The sequence below is a fragment of the Schistocerca gregaria genome, chromosome 4 (genome assembly GCF_023897955.1).
Source record: "Schistocerca gregaria isolate iqSchGreg1 chromosome 4, iqSchGreg1.2, whole genome shotgun sequence".
NCBI lineage: Eukaryota > Metazoa > Arthropoda > Insecta > Orthoptera > Acrididae > Schistocerca > Schistocerca gregaria.
The window spans coordinates 161136043-161161212 of NC_064923.1; the positions used below are offsets into that span (position 1 = coordinate 161136043).

General features: G+C 34.9%; 1 protein-coding gene across 4 annotated transcripts in view; it reads left to right on the top strand.

The window, feature by feature from the left end:
- Nucleotides 1-21647: 21647 nt before the first annotated feature.
- The window catches only part of LOC126365920 (uncharacterized), a 179193-nt gene continuing 175670 nt past the window's right edge, over nucleotides 21648-25170 (top strand). Inside the window, exons 1-3 of one of the 4 annotated variants that reach the window (XM_050008667.1) lie at nucleotides 21648-21880; nucleotides 21953-22064; nucleotides 22609-22672. In XM_050008667.1, coding sequence (XP_049864624.1) covers nucleotides 21958-22064; nucleotides 22609-22672 — 171 coding nt within the window. In that variant the 5' untranslated portion in view covers nucleotides 21648-21880; nucleotides 21953-21957. The remainder of the gene's footprint in view (nucleotides 21881-21952; nucleotides 22065-22608; nucleotides 22673-25170) is intronic. The other 3 variants (XM_050008668.1, XM_050008670.1, XM_050008671.1) reach the window with 3 other exon arrangements.

The following is a 25170-nucleotide window of genomic DNA, read 5'->3' on the forward strand; positions in this document are numbered from 1 at the left end:
ACGGCTGCGGCTTCGCTCGCGCGGCCGCTGCTCGTAGGAGCTCTGACCGTAGTCTCTGTGGTGCCATTCGCATCGCACTCAAGCTCTAAAAGGAGATTTCGAAACCCCTCTACGTCATCCTTAGATCATCCTGCAAGGATAACGTGCTACAACTGCATTGGAAACTTTCCCAGGCAAGTAAGAATAATTTCCGCAGGTCCATAAGGTTCGTCAAGATATTTATTTGCCTGCAGCATGTGCTCGACCATCTGCACAGGGCTGGAGAATCTCGACCGGTTTAACTCTGGTATCATAATGAGTCCGTGTTTTACACGACTCTGCGCTGCCACTGACCAGTAGATCGACAGGAAGTGTTGTCGAAACTCCCCAACAGTGTAGCAATTGCGTGCAATTGACCTCATCCGCGCCGCCGGCTCACCTTCGAGGTAGCCGCATATATATTCTATTTTGTGCACACTGGGCCACGTAGGAGGAAGGGAGAACTCCAACTGCTGTAACGAGGCCTGTGGGTGAATTCCAGTATCCGAGTTACGGAAAACTTCAAACTTCCTCATTATCAGAAAATGTTTGAAGTCAAATTTGTGAGTTTCCCTTGGCGAACGTTCCTGAGGGTGTCCGCGCCGTTCCCACCTCGTACGAGATCCGTGATCGTGACGATGATCAGATTCGCCATTGTTCCCGGAATCGTCGTCGGAATAATGGCCCTTTCGTTCATTTCTTTCAACTACATGGCCCGTTAACCCTACCTAAACAGGCCATGCCCTCACAAAGTCCCTCGGTAACCCCTCTTTGTTGTATATTTATTTCACACTGTCCTCGCGGACATTTCGTTATCGACTGTATTTCGTCCGCATCCGCTGATGACGAGGTAATCGTTTCCCTATTATTGTCAGACTTACACGCTACTGCGTCTGAGATCCTGGATATTTCTCCTCGACTCTCGGTGGGCCGTGTCTTGTTGTGTTTGTATATGCCCTTGCTCTCGCCCGAGGGCTATTATCGCCTCGCCGAGGGTCTCTACCTTCGCGCTAAGGTGGACTAGGCACTTAGCCGCAGTGTCCTCTATTCGGGACACAAGAGCCACGTGGTCACTCTGGCATTGTTCTGCTAACACGCAGAGATCCCCGGCAGAACTTTGTACTACTCGGGACTCAAGAGCCACGTGTTCACTTCGCTATTGATCTGCTAGCATACGTAGATTCCCCTTACTTCTTGCTCCATCACCCGCTTACTAATGACTAGCTGCCCCTCTTCTAAAACGGAGATGCGTTGGTCAATGATCGCCAGTTTCTCCCCAATACCCTGTACTATTTCACTACTCAATCTTTTATTTGCTTCCTCGATATCCCTCTTATTACTGTCTAGCAATTGTTATAGCATAGTCTGTAATGAATTTGCATCTATCGACTGATTCAAAATCACTACAGCTGGCTCGGGATGGACAACACTTGCATTTTCCGCGTTTCGTTCCTGGTTGGACTCGACGTTTTGGTCTCGTCCTTGTTCAGGGTTATCGTCTGGCTGGTTTTTCCGATTGCGGCTCCCTGAACAGCTACGCGTCTCCATCATAAGGGTAGTTACTCCATGCTACAAAATATAAGAATACTGCCAAAGTCCCCACAAAGCACCCAAGATTTACTATATTACACCGATACATTCCGCAGGACAAGAATCAACCTACACTTGTAACACAATGGAATACTAAATCACAATGTCTACACAGTAATACATAAACAAGATAAAACATGGAAGAAAATGCACACCTATATCATAAATTCACGTAAATTCTGTGTTGCAGAAAGACAATATACCAATTAGCAGATCCGACTGAAAATAACTAATCCTCACTGTGCATCAGAAGACCTCTGGCTTACCAACATCCATGAGCAGGGTAAGGCAGGTGTAACTAACTTGTTTTTACTGGTTATTACATTAAGATTAGGGTCGGCACCGACTCTAGCCATACAACTAACCAAAGGTTTGGCCGAGTCGGAAAATTAATTAAATTGATCACAGACCAAAAACTCATAAAAATGCATACATGGTGATGTCGGTCATAGGAGATGTGATGTAATTAATAGTACTGCCTGTGCACTCTTCACGAGAATCAAATATTTAAAACAAATTAGAAAATGCATGAACACTGTGTATAAGATCAGCTCCCAGCAACACACCTGAAAATAAGACTTAATCTAAAGCATTTGTTTTAAAATAAAAGGGGAACCTAATCATTGGACCTGTGTGTAAGGTAACACGTTGGTATGCTAATAGGAAAGCAATGAGGTGAGTGGCTTAGGTGCTAAAACATAACCTCAGAACACAAGAGAAAGTTGTGGATAAAATCATTTATGCCTAAGATATGGATGTGAGGCATGTACACAATTGCTGATAACAAAAAAAAAAAAGTTCAAATGTGTGTGAAATCTTATGGGACTTAACTGCTCAGGTCATCAGTCCCTAAGCTTACGCACTACTTAACCTAAATTATCCTAAGGACAAACACTCACATACCCATGAGTGAGGGAGGACTCGAACCTCCGCTGGGACCAGCCGCACAGTCCACGACTGCAGCGCCCTAGACAGTTTGGCTAATCCCTCAAGGCAAAAACATTAATATCTAAAACATTAAAGAAAAGCATCTGTACATTCACCATTATAATCTACACCTAAAATCGTTGGTGTGAATCATTCATAAAACTGCTGTTGCCTGATAACTGATCCCAATAATTCGTGAAGCGGTACACGTTTCGCAGTACAACTGCATGCCGATGTGGTTTGTGGAGACACAATTTCTAGGTATCGTGGCCAAGTTGCAACAATATCACATCACACATTCATAAACAGTTAACATTTCTTAAAACAAATGTGAGATCGGACAGTTAGTGATGACGGTAGCCCAACAAACTCTACTTTTCAACCACGTGGTTGGTTCCCCACAGACAAAAGATACATAAAACAAGGAAAATTTACGAGAAGGGAAAGCTATTAATATTTAGAAAAATAAAAGCATATACAGGCACAGCTGAAGGCAAACAGACATTAATACAGAAGCTAGTACTCACATCTTATCCATACCTTTGTGTGGCGCTCTTCTGGAGGATCCAAGTCTGCTATAGAAATTTACTGAAAGAAAAATCTGCCAAAGTTTTGTACTTGTAACTGCGACAAGGTAAAGCAATTTTTCAGAGTTGAGAAGTGAGACCAAAAGCTAACAGCTCTCTTCTCGTCAAATAACAACACGCCAGGCAGTCAGTCTAACTCACCCTTCTTCGACTGGAGCACAGCTGTGGATGCTTCCCGTACCTGCGGCAGACTGCCTCCCTTTTTCTTATCCAGCCTCTTCAAAGCTCTGCATTGGCCCGGAAAACCCAAAGATGCTATTTCCGCCACCAACCTAAAGCAGGTGGATTTCTCACAATTAGTGCAAACCTCTTTGCCTACTTGACCACTACGAGAGTTGGCTATTCTGTACAACTCCTGCTGAATCTGTATGACTATCGCAGACTTTTTGCAGAAGACTACACCACCGTCTAGCAACGTGGCACACAACCACATTCATTCAATCACACCACTATTAGAGTTATGAGAAAAGAGAAACGAGTAAAGAAAGAGAAAAGCTAGTGAAAATGGGCTCCTGGACTAATGAAAGGTGGCTACAGGACCCTTTCACTTGTTCCTAATTAATCTTATCTTCATATTCTGTAATAAAATCTCTAGGTAATTCTTGAGGCATTGAAATACTTTTACAGTTAACTTTATTTTGAAATTCTTTAATAAATTTTTCAGACAATATTTTTGTGTGATATATCATTACAATTTAATTTGTCTTGCAATTCTGGCATAAAATCTTCAGATAATTTTTGAAGTGATGATATATAGTCCCAATTTAATTTATTTTGAAATTCTCTTATATAATTGTCATATTATTTTTTTGGATTACAGATGAGTGATTCCAGTTTACTTTATCTAGAAATTCTTTTATAAGATTTTCTGATGTATTATAATAAATTGAAATCTTATGTTTCCATTCATATTAAGAAAACTGATTTACATTTTTAATAGTCATCAACTATATTTCCAAACATCACATTTAGTAAGTACTAGTTGTGTAATTCATTAAAATTTAAATTTTTACCCATAAGATGAATTATCTGAATAAATTGTTATTAGTAAATTATTTCTGTTAGTGTTAATAAGATCAATAATGTGTTTTTTCAGTTTAGAATAACCTTTAAATCATAATTCTATTCTTTTACTTTTTAATTCATACAGTTTAGACTCGCTACATATTACAGATAATTTTTATTACATTTAACAAAATTTAAAAAAGTCATTTTCCTTTCAAAAATTTACTCCATTCTCTTAACAAACAAATGTGTTTATTACAGATTATATTTTAAATTATATTCATCATGAAAAATTAGGCAATTTGGCTCCATCGGCTGAAAATGATTCAATTATAGAAAGAAATTTAGTATTGTCTTTAAATAATTGTAATCTTGAATAAATAGAAATAAATTATATTATTAGCTCTAGAGTAAAACTATATTTATCAATGAATCTAGATTATAGTCTTTCATAAAAAATTGTAATAAAAATTATTTTAATGACAGCGAATATTGTAATTACTTCTAATTCAGAATCATCCATGGTAAATAATGTAGAATTTATTGAGATAAAGGAATATCAACTAGATTTAGGAAGGATTTTTGAAGATATGTAGCTTCCATTGTTTGAGAAAAAGAATGTTTTGATTACAAATAATATTTTACCTTTTCTGCATGGAATTACTGGGTCAATTATTTGATCCCTGAATATGTTAAGCAAATTAAAAAAAAAACATTATGGTAATTTCTGAAAGATAACAATACACAATATATACAGAAATTAAATATGATAATACATTGGCTTCAGAATACAACTACTTTTATCAATGAAATTAGACTATATTCTTCAATATAAAACTAAAAAAATCTAATAAAAATTATTTTTAATAAATAGAAACAGCTTCAATTGTCACATCATTAATGAACATATTTCAGAATAACAAATTAACTGTATATAACAATAAAGAAATTCTTGTGATAATTGATGAAGAGACTAATCCATGGGTTAAAACAAAAATGTATGTGATATATTGGAACATGTTAATTTGAGAGATTCCCTGATGAATAAAAAAAAGTATAAGTACAAACTATGAAGAACAGAAGTATAGTAAGCAGCTACACTAACGTACAGATACTAATTTTATAAGTGAACCTGGATTCTATTCATTAATCATCAACACAAAAAGGAACAAGCTGGACAATTCCAAGATTGAGTTTGTGATGAAGTTTTACCATCAATCAGAAAACATGGTGTCTACAAAGTACAATCAGGAATTGAAACTTTACAAGAAGAAATTGAGGATTTACAAATTGGTAAAATAATTATGTGTGTTCTGAAGAAAACATGAGACAAAATTTACAACTTAAGAGAACAAATTAATAGCAAATATGAGATAATTAGAGTAATAAAAGCAAATGTAGCACCTGAGAATGCTGATACTGTTACAACTGAGATTGCTGACTTGAGACATACGTTTTTTATTCTAAAATTATCTTATGATGATTGTGAATATAATTATTACGTCATTAGCATACAAAGAAGAATTTTTACGAATACAGCTATATGGAATTGTAGATAGACATCCAAATTATGAAGAACTGTTAACATTTGAGTAGAATTTTAACTGTGTGAATTTATACCAAAGAATGAAAGAAAATTTGAGGATTATCTGTCAACTAAAGTATTTTAACATTTTGGATAACTATACACAATTACAACTGGTAAATCTTCATGAGACTGAGGATTTATAAAATTACGTTATTTTTGTTTATCCAATAATTTGTGAATTATCAAATCCTAACCGTTTAATGTAAACTTTATTATCTTCGTTTTTTAAAACTTTTTCAACTAGATAGACATCAGAATATTTTGTCTTTTGTAATTCATACTCATCAAAATTTGCTTTTACTTCCAGAATGAAATTTTCGCTCTGCAGCAGAGTGAGTACTCATATGAAACTTCCTAACAGACCAAGACCCGAACTCGGGATCTTTGCCTTTTGTGTGCAAGTGCTCTGCCAACTGAGCTACCCAAGCATGACTCACATCTCGTTTTCACAGCTTTAATTCCTCCAGTACCTACCCTCCTACCTTCCAAATATCACAGAAGCTCTCCTTTACTCTTAATTTGTATGTTATTGGATTATAACGAATAACACCTCCAATTTCAAAAATTTTGACTTACGTTAGATACAACAGAAGTTAGTTTATAATTCTTTTCATTAATTTCTATTGTTTTCATTCTTGTACTTGTATGTCTTATTTGTTGTATTCATCAAAAAGTTTCGAGAGTAGATCAGTCCAATTTTAATTTGTAAGTCAAATTTTGTCCATATCTTTTCTTTAACTATTCTGTTAAATCTTTCAACCACAAATGACTTCACTTCAGTAAACGTTGAGTAGTGATACATTATATGTGTGTAAGTTCTCAAAAAATGTTTTTTTTTCAAAAACATAATTTACACTCTTACCTGTTATATCTTTAGCTGAAATAGCTCAAGCAAATTTTGAAAAACATCTAAAACAGTTAATACATATTTATATCCTGTATTGCTTTTGAAATTCCTTTCAAATTACTTGAATCCATTTCTAATTGATTTGCTTGCCACAAATCATCAGTAACAAGAGAAATTTCATTTCTTCTTTAAAATTTTTTTGGTCCTTGATTTACATATTTCATTAATAATTTCTTCACGAATACTGGGAGAGGCTAATGGCTTGCTCACCCTTCACTTAAAATTTTTTAACGAATTTACTCCTTTTAGTTAAACATACTGTACCTTTGATTCATTGTTATCCATTTTTAGTTGTTACTCTGCTAGGATTATGTGTTTAGTACATTTTTTAGTCTTCTTTGCTTAGAACTGGATTTCCATCTGGGCTCTTGATAATCATATATATGGTTCTCTTGGACGATAAATAGTTTGGACAAGAAGAGAATAGATGCCTTCGAAATGTGGTGCTAGAGAAGAATGCTGAAGATTAGGTGGGTAGATCACACAACAAATGAGGGGGTATTGAACAGAACTGGGGAGAAGAGGAGACTGTGCCACAACTGGACTAGAAGAAAGGATAGGTTGGTACGACATGTTCTGAGGCATCAAGGGATCACCAATTTAGTATTGGAGGGCAGTGTGGAGGGTAAAAATCGTAGAGGGAGGCCTAGAGATGAGTACACTAAGCAGATTCAGAAGGATGATGTAGGTTACAATATCTACTGGGAGATGAAGCAGCTTGCACATGATAGGGTAGCTGGGAGAGCTGCATCAAACCAGTCTCAGGACTGAAGACCACAACATCAACAAAAAGTATCTGTAAACAAATTAATGAATTTACTTTTATGACAAAAATACATAACTTTTTTGATATATTTACCTATAAAAAGTTAGTGTCATTGGCAAAAGCATAGAAAAAGATGTATGTTTTGATGATTTCGATATTTCGTTATGTATATTTGATAATTTGTAAGAAATAACTAACGCTAAGCAATAAATAACAATATTCGATAATAAAATTTTATAACATTAACATTAAAGGATATAGTAAAATTATATTTGGTATAATAATTTAAATTTTAATTGGAGAATCATATTTACTGCCTGAAGTGTAAAAAATTTACTGAACACATAATCCCACTTCTAAACAAAGAAGGGAAAGCAGAAAGATGGAAGGAGTTTATAGAGTGTCTATAAAAGGGGGATGCTTCACTTCGATACATGGCTACACTCCATACAAATACTTTCAGAAACGACTTCCATACACTTAAATCTATACTCGATGCTAACAAATTTTTCTTCTTCAGAAACGCTTTCCTTGAGATTGCCAGTCTGCATTTTATATCCTCCCTACTTCGACCATCATCAGTTATTTTGCACCCCAAATAGCAAAACTCTTTTACTACTTTAAGTGTCGCATTTCCTAATCAAATTTCCTAGATTTCCATCTGAGCTCTTGATATTCATGCAAGTGGTTCTCTTTTCTCCAAAGGTCTCTTTATTTTTCCTGTATGCAGTGTCTGTCTTACCCTAGTGATATAAGCCTCTACATCCTTACATTTGTCCTCTAGCCATCCCTGCTTAGCCATTTTTCGCTTCCTGTCGATCTCATTTTTGAGACGTTTGTATTCTGCTTCATTTACTGCTTTTATATATGTTCTTCTTTCATCAATTAAATTCAATATTTCTTCTGTCACCCATGAATTTCTACTATCCCTTGTCTTTGTACCTACTTGTTCCCCTGCTGCTTTCACTACTTCATCCCTCAAAGCTACCCATTCTTCTTCTAATGTATTTCTTTCCCTCATTCCTGTTAATCGTTCCCTTATGCTCTCCTTGAAACACTGTACAACCTCTGGTTTAGTCAGTTTATCCACGTTCCATCTCCTTAAATTCCCACCTTTTTGCAGTTTCTTCAGTTTTAATCTACAGATCTACAATCTATCTTACCAACAGATTGTGGTCAGAGCCACATCTGCCCCTGGAAATGTCTTACAATTAAAACCATGTTCCTAAATCTCTGTCTTACCATTATATAATCTATCTGAAACTTGTAAGTATCTCCAGGCTTCTTCCATGTATACTATCTTCTTTTATGATTCTTGAACCAAGTGCTAGCTATAATTAAGTTATGCTTTGTGCAAAATTCTACCAAGCCGCTTCATCTTTCATATCTACCGCCCAATCCATATTCACCTGGTACATTTCCTTCTCTTCGTTTTCTTACTATCGAATTCCAGTCACCCATGACTATTAAAGTTTCGTCCCCCTTCACTATCTGAATAATTTCTTTCATCTCATCATACATTTCTTCAATTTCTTCGTCATTTGCAGAAGTAGTTGGCACATAAACTTGTACTACTGCAGTAGGCGTGGGCTTCGTGTCTATCTTGGCCACAATGATGCGTTCACTATGCTGTTTGTAGTAGCTTACCTGCATTGCCCTTATTTGATTTTGTATTTATAACCCTGTATTCATCTGACCAAAAGTCTTGTTCCTCCTGCCAGCAAAATTCGCTAATTCCCACTATATCTAACTTTAACCTATCCATTACCCTTTTTAAATTTTCTAACCTACCTGCCCAATTAAGGGATCTGACATTCCAGGCTCCGATCTGTGGAACGCCAGATTTCTTTTTCCTGATAACTTCGTCCTTTTGAGTAGTCCCCACTCGGAGATCCGAATGAGGGATTATTTTACGTCCAGAATATTTTACCCAACAGGACGCCATCATCATTTAACCATACAGTAAAGCTGCATGTCCTCAGGAAAAATTATGGCTGTAGTTTCTTCTTGCTTTCATCCATTCGCAGTACCAGCACAGCAAGGCCGTTTGGTTAGTGTTACAATCCCAGATCAGTTGAAACCTTCCCGTCTAATATTGGATGAACGTTTGCTTGCTGACTGAACGCTGCGTCTCTTAAAATCTTTTAACTGCTGCTCTGTCAAGACTACCTGCTGATTATTACGACGAAACATAAAATGTGTTGTCGCCGTGGCCCTCAGTCGTTACCTGAAATTATTAAGACTGATTCTTACCTTTAATTATTTATACTGGATCGCCATCTGACTGCTACAGCAAACTGTGGAATGAATATACTTACTTCTCTTTAACATAATTATAAGCTGCTGGTGGAGTTTCATAATACTTTGTGACTGGAATTCTTTAAGTTGAAGTTAATTTAGATTTGATAAAAGCTGAAGCTCAGTTTAGACTTTTCTTTTAAGATAACAATAAATTCCGTGAAGCATTTACGTGAATAATTTTGGGATAGAAAATTCTTAATGCATTTAATCTGGTAGAAGTTAACTATATTCTGAGAACGATCTTGACAAACAATTACAAGGGGTATAGTTCTTTACAAAAATTCTTAAAAAGTAGCGTTGCGCTACATACCTAATTTTCCATCAAAATTACATAACTATATTCTGAGAACGATCTTGACAAACAATTACAAGGGGCATAGTTCTTTACAAAAATTCTTAAAAACTAGCATTGCGCTACATATAGCGAGTGGCTGGCGAGCACACCGCTTCTTTCAAAGTGTTAATTCATACCTCGCTTACAGCGACCTCCTCTCATGTCTCGCTAGCTACGACTGCCTCGTCTCACATCTTACTCGCAACTGCTCGCTTCCAACGCTCAATGCTACAAAAGTGCGGTCTCGCCGCCAACAATGGTTTTTGGTGCAGACAATCCCTGCTACCATTACAGATGTATTACTGCGCGCTGTTTCCCGCTCTTTCTCAAAATGTATCTATGCGCGGTTTCCTGCTCTTTCTCAATAATACACAATGCAATTTAATTAACAAAACAATTTAAATAAGAAACAGTTCAGATAATTACATGCTAAAACAGTTTAAATACGCCTATTACATCACAGTCAATCCTCCAGACTGTTGCCCCTGCAACTACTGGAAAGGCTGCTGCCTCTCTTCAGGAATCACACGTTTGTCTGGCCTCTCAACAGATACTCCACCGTTGCGGTTGCATCTATGGTACAGCTATCTGTATCGCTGAGGCACAGAAGCCTCCCCATCAACAACAAGGTCTGTGGTTCATGGGGTTTATTTAAGTCTATTTATCTTGTTTGACCTTGGAGTTAAATCTCTTTTTGAGATATAATGTGAAAAATCATTTCCAATATCATGTTTTGTAAAGTAATTAGTTAAATTAATTTCTTTAAAGATTTCAATCTTTTCTTTAAATTTTTTATTGTTTTACAATACTTGTGTGCTCAGCATTCTTAACAGGATTTTTTAATTCCATTACTAGATACTGTTTGTTTACAACATCTTTTTTATCGATTTGATTACTCACACTTACTATACTTTAACCACTAATCGTTGCTCTACTCTTGCTAACATCAATAATTACATTCATATCAATACGAACTTGCTTGATTATATAATTTATTTTTGCAACTACTGATGATTTTGGTTCTGTAACTGTTTTAAAATATTACCTAACTCATTAATAAACTGACTGGTAAAATCTGATTTTTAATTCAGTCTTATAATTGCATTGTTGCTACAGTTAAATATCTTCAGATTGAGCATGATCTGCAAAATTTAATTTTCCCGAAAATGTTCCTTTATTAGATTCAAAATATCATTAAATTTATACTTAATTTTGCACTGTTTAAAAAACGGACACAAATGCCCACAAATTACATCATCAAAGTTTTGTATTCTCACAATATTGTATTATAGATAACTTTTTGCCAATAGTTAACTAGATGTTTAGCTATATTTCCTCCACATGAATTAAAAACAAATTTCACATTTTTCCATTGATAATAACAAGCCCAATGAGTTCCAACATGATCAGACATATCTAAATTATTATTCCAGATTCAAATTTTTCGCTTCATTACGTAATTCATCAATCATATATACTCAATGAAAAATTATTTGTTTAGCAAGTTTATATGGGCCAATCATGTATACTCCATAAATGTGAATTTTTAATTGGTTAGCAAGTTTTTCATGATCAAAATTATTTAATGGATTAGTTTACATCTGGATGACATTTTTGCAATTTTATTTGTTCCACTTCCTTTCGTTTCCATTGCTGAATTATCTTTTTTTGTGTTCTTCTAATTCTTTATCAACTCTCTTTTCTTTCGACTGCATTTGCAACATCAACTGCCCAACAGCTAGTGAACCAATAGTTGTTAGACTGGTAATGCAGCTAATAATAATGGAAGAAATCCACCTGATCCTTCTTTCGTTTTTGATAGACATTCTGTCCTTTTTTCTAAAACAGATTTTCTTAATGTTATGAATTAACTGTTATTAACTTATCTTTTTCCCTTTTGTGCATCAGTTAGAAATTGACCCATACTTTCTGGTATAATACTATGTTTAACATTAATTTATTTTACTTAAGTGTTGCCACTTGGTAGCAAAGTATAATCAATGCCTAAATTATTAATTTCTGTCGATAAAAATTTTATAAGGATTAATAATTTTTACTGACCCCCAACCATTTTCGTCTAATTCAATACCCATACCGTAATTTCGTTTTGCATACATTACCTTGTAATTGCTGTTGCTTCTAATTTTTCTACAGACTTAGCATCCTTAGCATACATTCTGTTTTGAAGCTCTTTATCAGCTCCGTGCCGAGATTCTAAATTTTTATGATCTCAGTATGCAATATACCATGTTGTTTGCATGTTTCATCTTATGTATTTATTTCTCGATCACCAAGAGCTAGTCCTTCTTCTAGTTTAGTGAAAGGTCTACAGTATGAATATCCTGGTAGTTGCATCTCAGGCACATGCATTATTTAAAGCCTAATTTACTACACCGTTTCTGAATTTTCCCTTTTCGAAAATGTACATCATAAATTATTCATAAATCTCATTAAATACGATATACCTTTTGGGTTTTGATAATTAAGTCAAAAAATTCATCTGTTAACATTTTTTATTATTGCAACTTTTCATTATGGTAGTTTTTATTTTCGGCTACTTCTCCTCCATGAATTACTAATAGTCTGTCCATTAAATCTCTAACTTAATTCATCCAGATATATTCGATTTCTTTTTCTGAATATGTCTTGTTAAAAACTTCGTCCAGTTTCATTTTGGCCTTGTTGATTTTCTTATTTTTGATCATCTTAGAGTGTTTAATTAATTACATTTCTCACTCCTACTTGATTTAGAAAAGTAGTACAATGAACTTCAGTTTGAAAAATAGTATTTGATGACATTAACATGTCTTTATAGTTATTTAAACCATCCTCATCATATTTATCTTCAATATTACTTTTAGTCAAGAGTTTCATTAAATCATCAGTTGTTTTGTAATTTTTACCTTTGGTTAAAATGTAATCATTCTTAAATTTAACTTCAGAATCCCCAATATAATGTTTACCATTATCAAAAAGCAAACCAAGAACTTTATCGTGGAAAGCAGCAATACTTTTAAATGTTATTGGGGCAATAGAGGTAGTTTTAGGCAACATTTGTTTTTCTTTCTCCATTTATTCTACCTTTACTTCGTCAAGATGTTTTCATACTTGTGGTGATGGACTTTCAGTATGAAATAAATATTTTCTCCAATGAAGATTCTCATGGTGTTGACGAAATAGGAAACACATCAGAATTTTCTTTATGGTGTTAAGGAACCATTTGTTTTTCAACCTCTCTCTGTTTCTTCTGTATCTTTCAGTACATTACCACCTAAACCTTCGACTCCTTGTTTAACTTGTTCGATTGCTACTACAACTGGTTGATCTTTGTTTTTATATTTTTCATATTCTGTTTTTGGCTCTTGGAATTCTTCAGCTTTCTTTTTATTTCTTTTTTCCTTTTTTAACAAGTTCTCAGTCGTATTTTGCAAACATTTATTGGAGATAAAAAGCATTAATCAATTATTTTTAAATTAATCAACTATTTTTTAACTCTTAATGTTTTTGTTACCCTTGTTTTGTTATGAAACTCTATATTTTATTTTTGGAGTTAGCTTCATTTGTTTTCTAGTCATGTCTATTGTAAAAAATAAAAAACTGGTCTTTCCAACATTTAATACAAGTTTTTTGAAAACCATCAAAATTTAAATAACTCTTGATAAATGTGACCTAAATTTGTGTCATCTTGTCCAAAAATATTTTAAAAATTTAGGTGATCTCTGATGGTTTTGATAACTACAAGTAAGTCTGTGCCAAATAAAAGAAATCTATTCCTTTATGACTATCTCTAGTAAAATATTCTAATCTAAATCTCGATTTTTCAAGAATGAACTCATCAAAGACTACTAGGAAATTTTCTTGGTTTAGTGGTATAATATCATCATTATTTTCGATAAAATTAGTTATCTTCTAATTGTGTTTGTCTTCTTTTTTTACATATTTTATAAATTTTGATAATTTTGGTGGATCTAAACTTTTGAATTAAACATACAAATTATTAATTTTATTCTAATTGAACCTGCCTGGAGCTAGAATATAACTGTCAATCATTAATGTATTTTCCCACAGCCACTTGGTCCTATTATTACACACCAAATGGAACTGGGAAAACGTTTACCATGTTTATTTTTTATTTCTTCATATATTTGGTTTTCAGTCAGTTTTCATTTATTAATAATTTTTTTGTAGTATATGGAATGCAGTCAAGGCTGCTTCAGCTGTCACCGTAGATTATTTCACTTAGTCGTAAATCATATGTTCACAAAAGATGTTCGAATGTATCTGTATGAGAAAGTTATAAAAATGTTGCACTTATACAACAATTTTAACTCTTAGTATTACATCGAAAAATAGTAACCTATATTGCGATGGAGAAATGATAGAAATTCCTGTTGGTCAGTATGGTTTAAAAAAATTAGAAAAATTTATTTGTATTTAAAAGCAGATGAAATTTTAAATAGAATTACTACTGGAAGTGAAGTAAAATTGCATATAGATATAAAACATAGTATTGGAAGTGTGATTGGATTAGTGGACAAACTGTTGAAGCCAATAAAAAGACTGATGATAACACTGTTCCTAAAATTATTCTATTGGAATTAATTAATATAAAGTTTCACCTAGTTGATGGAATATTTGTAAAGGATATGGATCGTTTTCATAGGGAAACTAATATTATTGTTTCATTGAAGCCTACTGCAGAATTTGGTGCACCACTAATTCATGAACGCCATTATCCTGTAAATTTTCCTATTTTTGATCCTAGTCAAGATTTGGAAATAACTATAACCGACAAAAATTACAATTTGATTGACTTTAATGATGCTTGTGTAACAGCTGTTTTAGAAATGTCTTAGTAAAATTTATCCTTAATAAATCATGAACAAAATCGAGATTTATCAGTTTTACTCATTTCCTGTGAATGAGAAAACGAAAAACAATTTTTACTAGACCTAGCGAGGATACAGAGTTTGAAACAAATATTGGTGATCATTGGCTTCATCCTAGTCTTGCACAGTTATACATGAATCTCAGAACTGTTGTAGCTAATCTTGATGGAAAATCCAATAAATAAATTAATCGATAATTATGTGGCAAAACTGTTTGATTTTATAACCATACAGGAGGTAAATTAAATTTTATCTAGAAAAGAATTATTTCTTCGTCAGTTTTGTTTAATTTGTCTTCTCTTCCTGATAAAATAAACTTGGAAGGACATATTCTTAATAATGGAGGAATAAGGAGTAAGAAGATTGAGGTACTTTATACACTTGGACTGCTTGGTGGATTTTTTAAGGATTATTAAGAGATTATGTGGGAAGGAGATTTCACAGCAAGTTTTTCCAAGATCTTCTAATTCTGGAGATGCAATTGTAAGATGACCAGATAAAAATGATGCTGGATTTAAAATTAAAGATACCTTTCCTATGAAATGAAATGCTATAGTAGAATCGATGGAAATTCGTGTACCAGTTGTTAAATATAACCCAAATTACGAGCTAGAACAAAGAGAAAATATTCTGAAAAATGCAAAAATTCCAAAATCTTTTTATGAACTACGAACTGTTGGATTTGCAGGATTAAGCGGAAAGAAGAATTTTGACTTAGATATCACAAATTATTATACCTCTGCAGATTCTGATATGCTTTATTTCGTATCTGTTACTGTTACATTTCAGATAAACCGTAAAAATAATCACTTACTTGACTCTTCATTATTCTACCATGATAACCTACAGACTACATACTTGAAAAATCGAAGAAACGAATTTTTCCCACAGGAAATGTGGGATAGTAATCCTCCCACTAATTCTGTCAAGTATATGATGCGAGTTACACTACTCAAATCGGAAGCTGACATAACTCCATAGAATTTCATAACGATCTATCCTATCTGTGATTAACATGAGATGTAGAAAAAATATTGCTGCAAGTTAAAAGACAATTATGAAACTTTGTGCAACTTTTAAAGATAAAATTCTGAATGACAGACTTGCATTTATTTGGTGAAAAGCATCTGACATATGGGACACAGCGCAGAATATAAAGTTAAAATTTTATTAATCCTTTTTGTGTAAATTGTGTTAACATTTTCAGTTTTTAAAATCGTTTAATATTTGGTTAAGAAATTAACATATATTGATCTGTTAGGATACTATGCACTTGTGAATCAGTCAGTGCTAGTAAAGTAAGGACAGTGATTTCCTCATTGTGAGCGAGAGAGGAAATGAGATAATCATAATACTGATGCTGGCAGTGTGCAGCCACATTAACAGCGACTTGCTGTGAATGTGATAAGAAATTAAAGCTTTGTAAAGTGCCTAAGGTTGGTATCTCATCAGGTTAGGCGTGTGTGATTCAAACCATGTAATGTTTACTAGTGACATTATGTGATTCGAGTCTTGCAGAATACTGAGTTCATGTAAAAAATCCTGGGTAGTGTCGCCCACAGTTTCTCCATACAAGACAGGGAGTTTTGCTGAAAAAATGTGGTTTGAGTGTAAAATTTCAACTCGAAATTGTATTGTGTTTTTATTTATTTCCTTACATTCATCTTTTATAAAAACTTTTATGAACTCTTGAGCCATAAAATTTTAATATGAATTATTCTTTGTGAGAATGAATTATTTTTTTTATATTCATATTTTTTAAAAATATTAAATTTATTTCATTTTATTCACCTTTTGCACGAAAAAAATTAATTTTTTATAATAAGTGAACATGACAAGAAAAAATATTAATTTGTATAAATCTTCTATGTTATTAATTAACAATATGTTTTTAATGAAATTAAGTGAGTCAGACCTAAAAAACGGAATATAGTAACTACATTCTATAGGATCTAGGACAGTTTTTGGGAGTTAATGAACGAGTGAGTGAAACGAGTGAGTGACCTTCTGTTGGAAGTGTCTTGATAAAAAAAGCTAGCTTGCATCACTTACAGTTGTTATTAGTTGTTCTGATTAGACCCTAAAGTGTAAAAAAATCATATTTAATTCTTACATGACTCTTTCAAGTGAACTTTCCTTATAAATGCGAGAATTTTAGTTTTTTGCTGCAATGCTTTTATTTTTTATTTGGTTTTGTTTCCTGTAATTTGACCATAGATTTCCTGTCAATGCAGCTCAACAGCACTCTGGTCAAAGTTACGAGAAGGAAATGTTGCAAACTGATCTGGCATGGCAATATATATTTTCAGAATTTTGAAGAATAGGGCATGGGTGGAAAATTAGATTTGTGATTCCACATTAAGGAAAATGGTGAACCACAAAGCAGCCTCTTCATATCACACTTTTCACACCTTGGCTTGAAATGTGTAACAAAAAGAAACTTACATTAAAGAGGCATTACTGGACGAAATATACCTTTAAAACCAGAAAAAGTCTTAAAATGCCAGTGTTATACACGAAAGCCCTTTAACTTCTGCAGTTTAAAACAACTGTTGCATGATGGAAATTAAAAACAAGAAGACGTTGTAAGCCACAGTCTGCTGCTGTTTAGAGTCTTCTAACATGGCGGTGTCATCCTCAAACTAGTGTAGAGAATGAAGCAGGGTTTACACAGATGTGAATTTCTTACATGTGCACTCTCCCACCATTACACTGACATGCACCTTAGCGTTTCCACAAGTAGAAGTAGGAAACAGCACTTACGGGACTATCAAGAAGGCAACAAGCGAGGTTAATTTACAGAAGTTAAGCAACCTTTAGCTGAAGAGCTTATAGTGATGTTCACGAACAAAAGTGGGACACACAAACGTTGCGTGTGGACATTGGAATCTCTTAGGAATGGTTTTGGAACATCCAATAAACCGAATTTCCACAGGAATGAATTTCTTACATGTGCATCCCATCACCACGACATTTACATGCCTTTAGCGTTTCCACACCTTGAAGCTGGAAACACTATTTACGCGACTTTCAAAATGGCGACAGATGAAATTATTGGTGCTGGAGTTTAGCTGCTTTCAGCTGAATAGTTTATAGTGACATTAATGAAAAACCAACACACAAGCATTGAGTGCAGAACTGAACACCTCAAAGGTACCATTTAGGAATATCCAACATGCTAGTAAAGGAGTTACCTATCTTGGATGACGTTTCGTTCGAAAATCATTTTCAAATTAGTAAAATCAATTTTGGAGTCTTTCTGAGGCTTATTTCTGTTTCTGCAAAAAGTCTAATACAAATGCGCAAGATGTCGCCCCAACTGGCATTAAATTACAAGTAACATTGCAAAGTCTGGCAACTGAAGTCACTTTAGTATATGTATTGCATTCTGAAAAGCAATATTTCTAAATTTTTCTATTATCTTCAATACACTGAAGGTGCATCAGATAGGTCACAGATGCTGTAGATATTCGTTTGTTTTACTGGTACTGTACTTAATTTCGTAACCAAACATTGTACTACTGTGCATTACTCAATGATAGCGTCAATGCGAACAGTGTTATATTTACATATGATTTTAATGAAGGAAAGGAGTAGTTCTGTCTCTGAGTCAGTGATAAATTTCCAGTTCGCAGAAATATTCACTCTCAAAGACAAAAGCAAACACTTATTATTCCCATACTGAAATAAAAAAAGATACCTTATCATTATTTACTATTCTGAAGTAATACAGCCTCAGCAAGTTCACACTCCCAGTTTCAATATTTTTAATCCATTCTGTGACTTCAAACAACAGTTTGTTACTCTACTACAAATAAATTATTATAGGGAATTGCTGAATAATAGAGTGATACTCATATTACACTTTTATGAACATTTTACCACTTTAGAAATTATTTATTTACTTAGTTGAAGTCTAAGCCCATTTTTTGGCATGACACTGGTTTCTATGTATGTAAACAAATTATTTTGGATGTATGCTGTTGAACAAAGTGGAGCAGAATGAAAGCAGATCCACCTATCAACAGTTGCTGAAGCTCATAGGCAATGGTGTGGGAAGCGCCACTGTGGAAGAAAGTTAAGTGTCTTACAGTTTTCGTAACTTAAATGTAAGTTGGCATCAGTATGCTAACAGTGTGTTTTCACATGTTTGTTGACTTCTGCAAGTGGTAGTGGGAGGCTGCATGTGTAAGAAATTCTTGCCTGTGGAAACCTAGTTTATGTCTGTAGCGCCAGCTCCCTTTATTGCACATCAAATGTGTTTCCACAATGATGTTGGCTTACTATAATGGTGGTGGGGGAAAGTGCATATGAGTGAGTCATGCATGTGGAAACCTGCCTTAATTTCTAGCCGCACTCAGAGGTTCATTATTTAACTCTGAAAAACACAATACATCCAATTTTCTGCTGCAAAAACTACAGTTCCTAAAATAAATATCAAAGATCAACAGAAGTCAGTAGACAGGGTAGAGCATACTAAGTTTTTGGGTGTACATATAGATGAGAATATTTATTGGAAAATTTATATTTTGGATTTTCTAAAGCGACTAGATTCAGCAAATTTTTCAATCAGAATAGTTGTCAGTTTTGAGGATATAGAAATTAGTAAGCTAACATACTTTGCATGCATTCACTCTCTGATGTCATACAGAATAATATTTTGGGGTAACTCAACATTTAGACAAAAAGTATTCACTGCTCAAAAGAAAGTGGTTAGAATAATTTGTGGGGTTCATAGTCGTACATCTTGTAGGCATCTTTGTAAAACATTGGGAATTCTTACAACAACCTCACAGTACATTTACTCATTAATGAAATTTGTTCTCAACAACTTGGACCAGTTTAAAAACAACAGTGACATTCATGAGTATAATATCAGAAAAAAAACTCTTACACGATCCTTTACTGAGCCTATCTTTGGCACAGAAAGGGGAGAAATATGCTGCTATAAAAATTTTCAACATATTACCAGATGAAATAAAATTCTGACAGACAGCAGTAATAGCTTCAAAAATAAATTGAAATCATACCTCCTTGACAGCTCCTTCTATACCATAGATGAATTCTTGAATAGGAATAAATAAATCTATAAATATAGTATATGCATATTGTTGTTGTTGTCTTCAGTCCTGAGACTGGTTTGATGCAGCTCTCCACGCTATTCTATCCCGTGCAAGCTGCTTCATCTCCCAGTACCTACTGCAACCTACATCCTTCTGAATCTGCTTAGTGTACTCATCTCTCGGTCTCCCTCTACGATTTTTACCCTCCACACTGCCCTCCAACGCTAAATTTGTGATCCCTTGATGCCTCAAAACATGTCCTACCAACCGATCCCTTCTTCTAGTCAAGTTGTGCCACAAACTTCTCTTCTCCCCAATCCTAATCAATACCTCCTCATTAGTTACGTGATCTATCCACCTTATCTTCAGTATTCTTCTGTAGTACCACATTTCGAAAGCTTCTATTCTCTTCTTGTCCAAACTAGTTATCGTCCATGTTTCACTTCCATACATGGCTACACTCCAAACAAATACTTTCAGAAACATGCGTATTAATATATATATATATATATATATATATATATATATATATATATATATATATATATATAATCTTGTTTCATATGTGCATTTCTTGTGCACTTAGCAAGTTTTAGATCATAACGGATACCGTACCGTGTTATTGGTCAATGGAACATGCAACCAACTAACTAACTATAATATTGTCAAACAGTCGATATATCTGCTGACCATGGCGCATATTGACGTGTTGTCAGTACCAAAAATATTGATGAGCAGCACTAATGGCCCTCAAAATATTCTCAGTATTGCCAGTACTTATGATCATGTGTGGTCAAATATTGATGATTTGGCAATATTGTTCTTTCTGATACTGGCAAAGCTTCATGAACCACACACATGGTGTTAGTATGCATTGTTTTACCTTATCCTACCTCATATTGAATTTTTAAGTAGTCTTTTAAGACAAAAAATTTTAATAGGCCTATGCAAGGGTGATCATTGTATATTCCAATTTATTGTAGTCATCAGAGGTCTCTGTGAAACTACTGACTTAATCAATTTGAAAATATAGTAGGCCTATTGATTACGTAGGTGTTTGGAACAAGTCTTCCACTTCTAAAACGCCTCGTGTATCTGTAATAGTTTTATCAAATTGTCACAAAGCGTAAAAAATCTTTTACATTTCTTACATGAGCATATCCCTGTTAGGCAAATATAATTGCTTCTCCGCTTTCCATACAATTTTATTTAATGTGTTTGTTGATATTACAGAAGTAAACTTTAAGCATTCAATTGATATCCATGTCGCCAAAAATCTCGAAGTTAATCCTAAACTCTCGTCGACAGCGATCCAGGACTGGTCCAAAAATAGTTTATGACATTTTTCAAGAACGTGATTCTGATTTCAGTCAGTAAGTTAACACGTGACAAGTTGCTCCTCTTTGTCCGTCATTATCTGACTAATTTCATCATTTTCGTTATTTTCTGTTCTTACAGGAATATAATTTTGGCTCACGCTTTCTTTTGGATGTTCGACACCTTAGCGTTGTAAAATCGCTTTGCCAGCTGACCATATTGACAATAATATTGATGGTATGTGGCTTGTTTAAATATGTTGAAGGTCTGTCAAAGTAATATTGTTAATAAATATTGAAAGCGCGTTGGCTGCGTAACCGGGCTGTTTGAACTGACCTCCTCAATGTCTTTGGTCATGCCACAGAGCAGGTGAATCTGTGGTATACCTCCTGAACAACGAAGCGAGTGGGGGGACAGTGGTTGTTGCCTTGTTTGAAAAACGGGGAAGATTGACGGCATGAAGTGTGGTAAATGCATGTGTTGTAGAGTTTGAGGTGATGTGTAACAAAAATTGTGAGCTGTAAGGCGTGGTGGAAGCCCTGTAAAATATTATTTTTTCGTTGCACGTTGTTTTTGTGGCAAAGACAGGTGTGTTTACTGCATAAGTAAGATTGTATAATTTAATATCCAGTGTTTTAATGTTGCCCCTCTCGTATCTAGAAGACATGGACGACTGGGACCCAATGTCTCATGACTTCACTGACGCCTCTTTCAATACATACATCGATGGACCGGGGGCGAGGATGGACCATAGCCAGCAACCGTGGGCAAGGTGAAAAAACTCAGTATTTACATTTATGCCTTGTACAACGTGTGAAGAAAGTCCAGTTACTGTTACGGTCGCTTTTGAACACTCCCGCTTGAGGTTGGCTAATAGTAAGAGAGATTTTGACCACTTCGTAATTAGTTTGTTTCTTCACCAATTGTGGCAATGACAATAGAGAAAGATATGAGTGGGCAGGGTTAACTTAAGTTATAAGTATTACAAGTTATAAGTAATACTTCTCACAATACTTTTAGATGCTAGTTTACTATGACTGTGTTGTGACCGCCTGATTTCTAGTATAGCCCAAGGCCTTGGTTAGGTTTGGAAGTTGAGTTTGGTTGTGATGTAGCAAAACTATTGAATGCTTCATTTAGTCCTTGGCTTTATATATGTAGATCTCTGTAGTTCATTTTGCACACTAGATCTATTAACTGAATTTGTGGCATTTGAATGATGGAGGAAGAGATTAATATTCTAATTTCCAAAATATACTACTGAGAGAATTAACAAGAACGTACTTAATCTGTTCATAGTTGTTTTACTGTTTCAGAAGTACCCGCAGTAAAGGACCGTTCAAGGTCTATGTTGGCAGTGTACCGGTGGGAATAAATAAGGTATTTATTTTTGTTGTTGACGTGAACTTTCATTTGTTGTAATTTCACAAACAGTAGTTATAAGTCTTTTATTGGCAAGTGTCTCATTGCTGCTAAAATTGGGAGTTTAATCCAGAGTCACATAATACTGTGGGAAACATAATTTGTTTTCTAGTCATGTTACAGCATTAACTAACTTGCCAGTAAGCAGGAATTGTTGCTTGTGGCATTTTGTATAGTGTCGTAATGTGGCTGGAAAACATACGTGAACTAGGATTAAACTCATGGATGCCATTAACTTTACACAACCTCTGTAATGCTACAGTCAACCAGCAGAACTGTGTACCATCTTAAAATGAGTAACTAGATGATTTGAAACAGGTCTTACTATAATAAAAATTTTGAACCAGCATAAAAGACGACTGCTCGCAGTCCCTGTACCCATCAGGCAGTGTTCCATACTGTATATAATCTGTTCACCGTAAGAATAAATCTCATCTGAACAAACACACATGCAATGATTGGTCAGAAGCCGTAGCACACGTCTGCTGGTGTTATGTTCTAGGAAGTAGGTCCTACTTATGTATTAGATACCTCATTACTAAGTTACGGTAAATGAAACTTCAAAGTTAATTTTAAATTAACAACAGCCTCAGTTGCTGTTGGAGAGAGCTGCCGACAGAGCCGCGAAATGTTGAAAATATTAAACTTCAGAGTATTCTAGTCACTGTCTCCACTGTTGTGCTCATATTTTTGCACTGTTAATATGCGGTGTGAAAATGGCTGAGGCTGCTTCCTGCTCTGTGGTGAAATGCGTGTGTAGAACGCGGTTAAAAAGTTCCAAGAAGTAGGTTGTTTTTTATGTTTTCATAAATTTACTGAAAAAAATCGGGTTGAAAGTTTTTCAAGGGATTGTATTGGACACAGTTCACATTCAAATACACGTGGATGTATAGTGGAATTGGTAGCATAGTAGATTGATAATCTGGTGTCGTTCATGGCTCAGTGCTTAAAGTCTCACCTTGGTCATCGTTTTCTTGTTTCTAGTTCCATAGGCACACAGAATTCCTGTTTTCATTTCAAATATAATTTCTTCATTATCTGTATTTAATGAAAGATTATTAATAAATAAGCTTAAATTAAGAAAATGTTCTTGTTGTTGTAAGCTAGGCGGAGTGGCCAAGCAGTTCAAGGCACTAGAGTCTGGAACTGCGCGACCGCTACGGTCGCAGGTTTGAAACCTGCCTCGGGCATGGGTGTGTGTGATGTCCTTAGATTAGTTAGGCTTAAGTAGTTCTAAGTTCTAGAGAATTGATGACCTCAGCAGTAAAGGTCCCATAATGCTCAGAGCCATTTCAACCGTTGTTGTTGTTGTCTTCAGTACAGAGGCTGGTTTGATGCAGCTCTGCGTGCTACTCTATCCTGTGCAAGCTTCTTCATCTCCCAGAACCTACTGCAACTTACATCATTCTGAATCTGTTTAGTGTATTCATCTCTTGGTCTTCCTCTATGATTTTTACCCTCTGCGCTGTCCGCCAGTATTAAATTGGTGATTCCTTGATGCCTCAGAATATGTCCTATTAATTGATCCCCACTTCTAGTCAAGATGTGCCACAAATTTCTCTTCTCCCCAATTCTATTCACTACCACCTCACCGAGTGAGGTGGCGCAGTGGTTAGCACACTGGACTCGCATTCGGGAGGACAACGGTTCAATCCCATCTCCAGCCATACTGATTTAGGTTTTCCGTGATTTCCCTAAATCGTTTCAGGCAAATGCCGGGATGATTCCTCTGAAAGGGCATGGCCGATTTCCTTCCCAATCCTTCCCTAACTCGAGCTTGCGCTCCGTCTCTACTGGCCTCATTGTCGACGGGACGTTAAACACTAACCACCACCACTACCTCCTCATTAGTTATGTGATCTACCCATCTAATCTTCAGCATCCTTCTGCAGCATCACATTTCAAAAGCTTCTAATCTCTTTGTGTCTAAACTATTTATTTTCCATGTTTCACTTCCATAAATGGCAACACTCCATACAAATACTTTCAGAATAGACTTCCTGACACTTAAATCTATACTCGATGCCAACAAATTTCTCTTCTTCAGAAACGCTTTCCTTGCCATTACCAGTCTACATTTTATATCCTCTCTACCTAGACCATCATTAGTTATTTTGCTCCCCAGGTACAAAACTCATTTACTACTTCAAGCATCTCATTTCCTAATCTAATACCCTAAGCATCACCCGACTTAATTCGACCACATTCCATGATCCTTGTTTTGCTTTTGTTGATGTTCATCTTATATCCTCGTTTCAAGACACTGTCCATTCCGTTCAATTGCTCTTCCAGGTCCTTTGCTGTCTCTGACAATGTCATCGGCAAACCTCAAAGTTTTTATTTCTTTTCCATGGATTTTAATTCCTACTCCGAATTTTTCTTTTGTTTCTTTTACTGTTTGCTCAATATACAGATTGAATAACATTGGGGAGAGGCTACAACTTTCTCACTCCCTT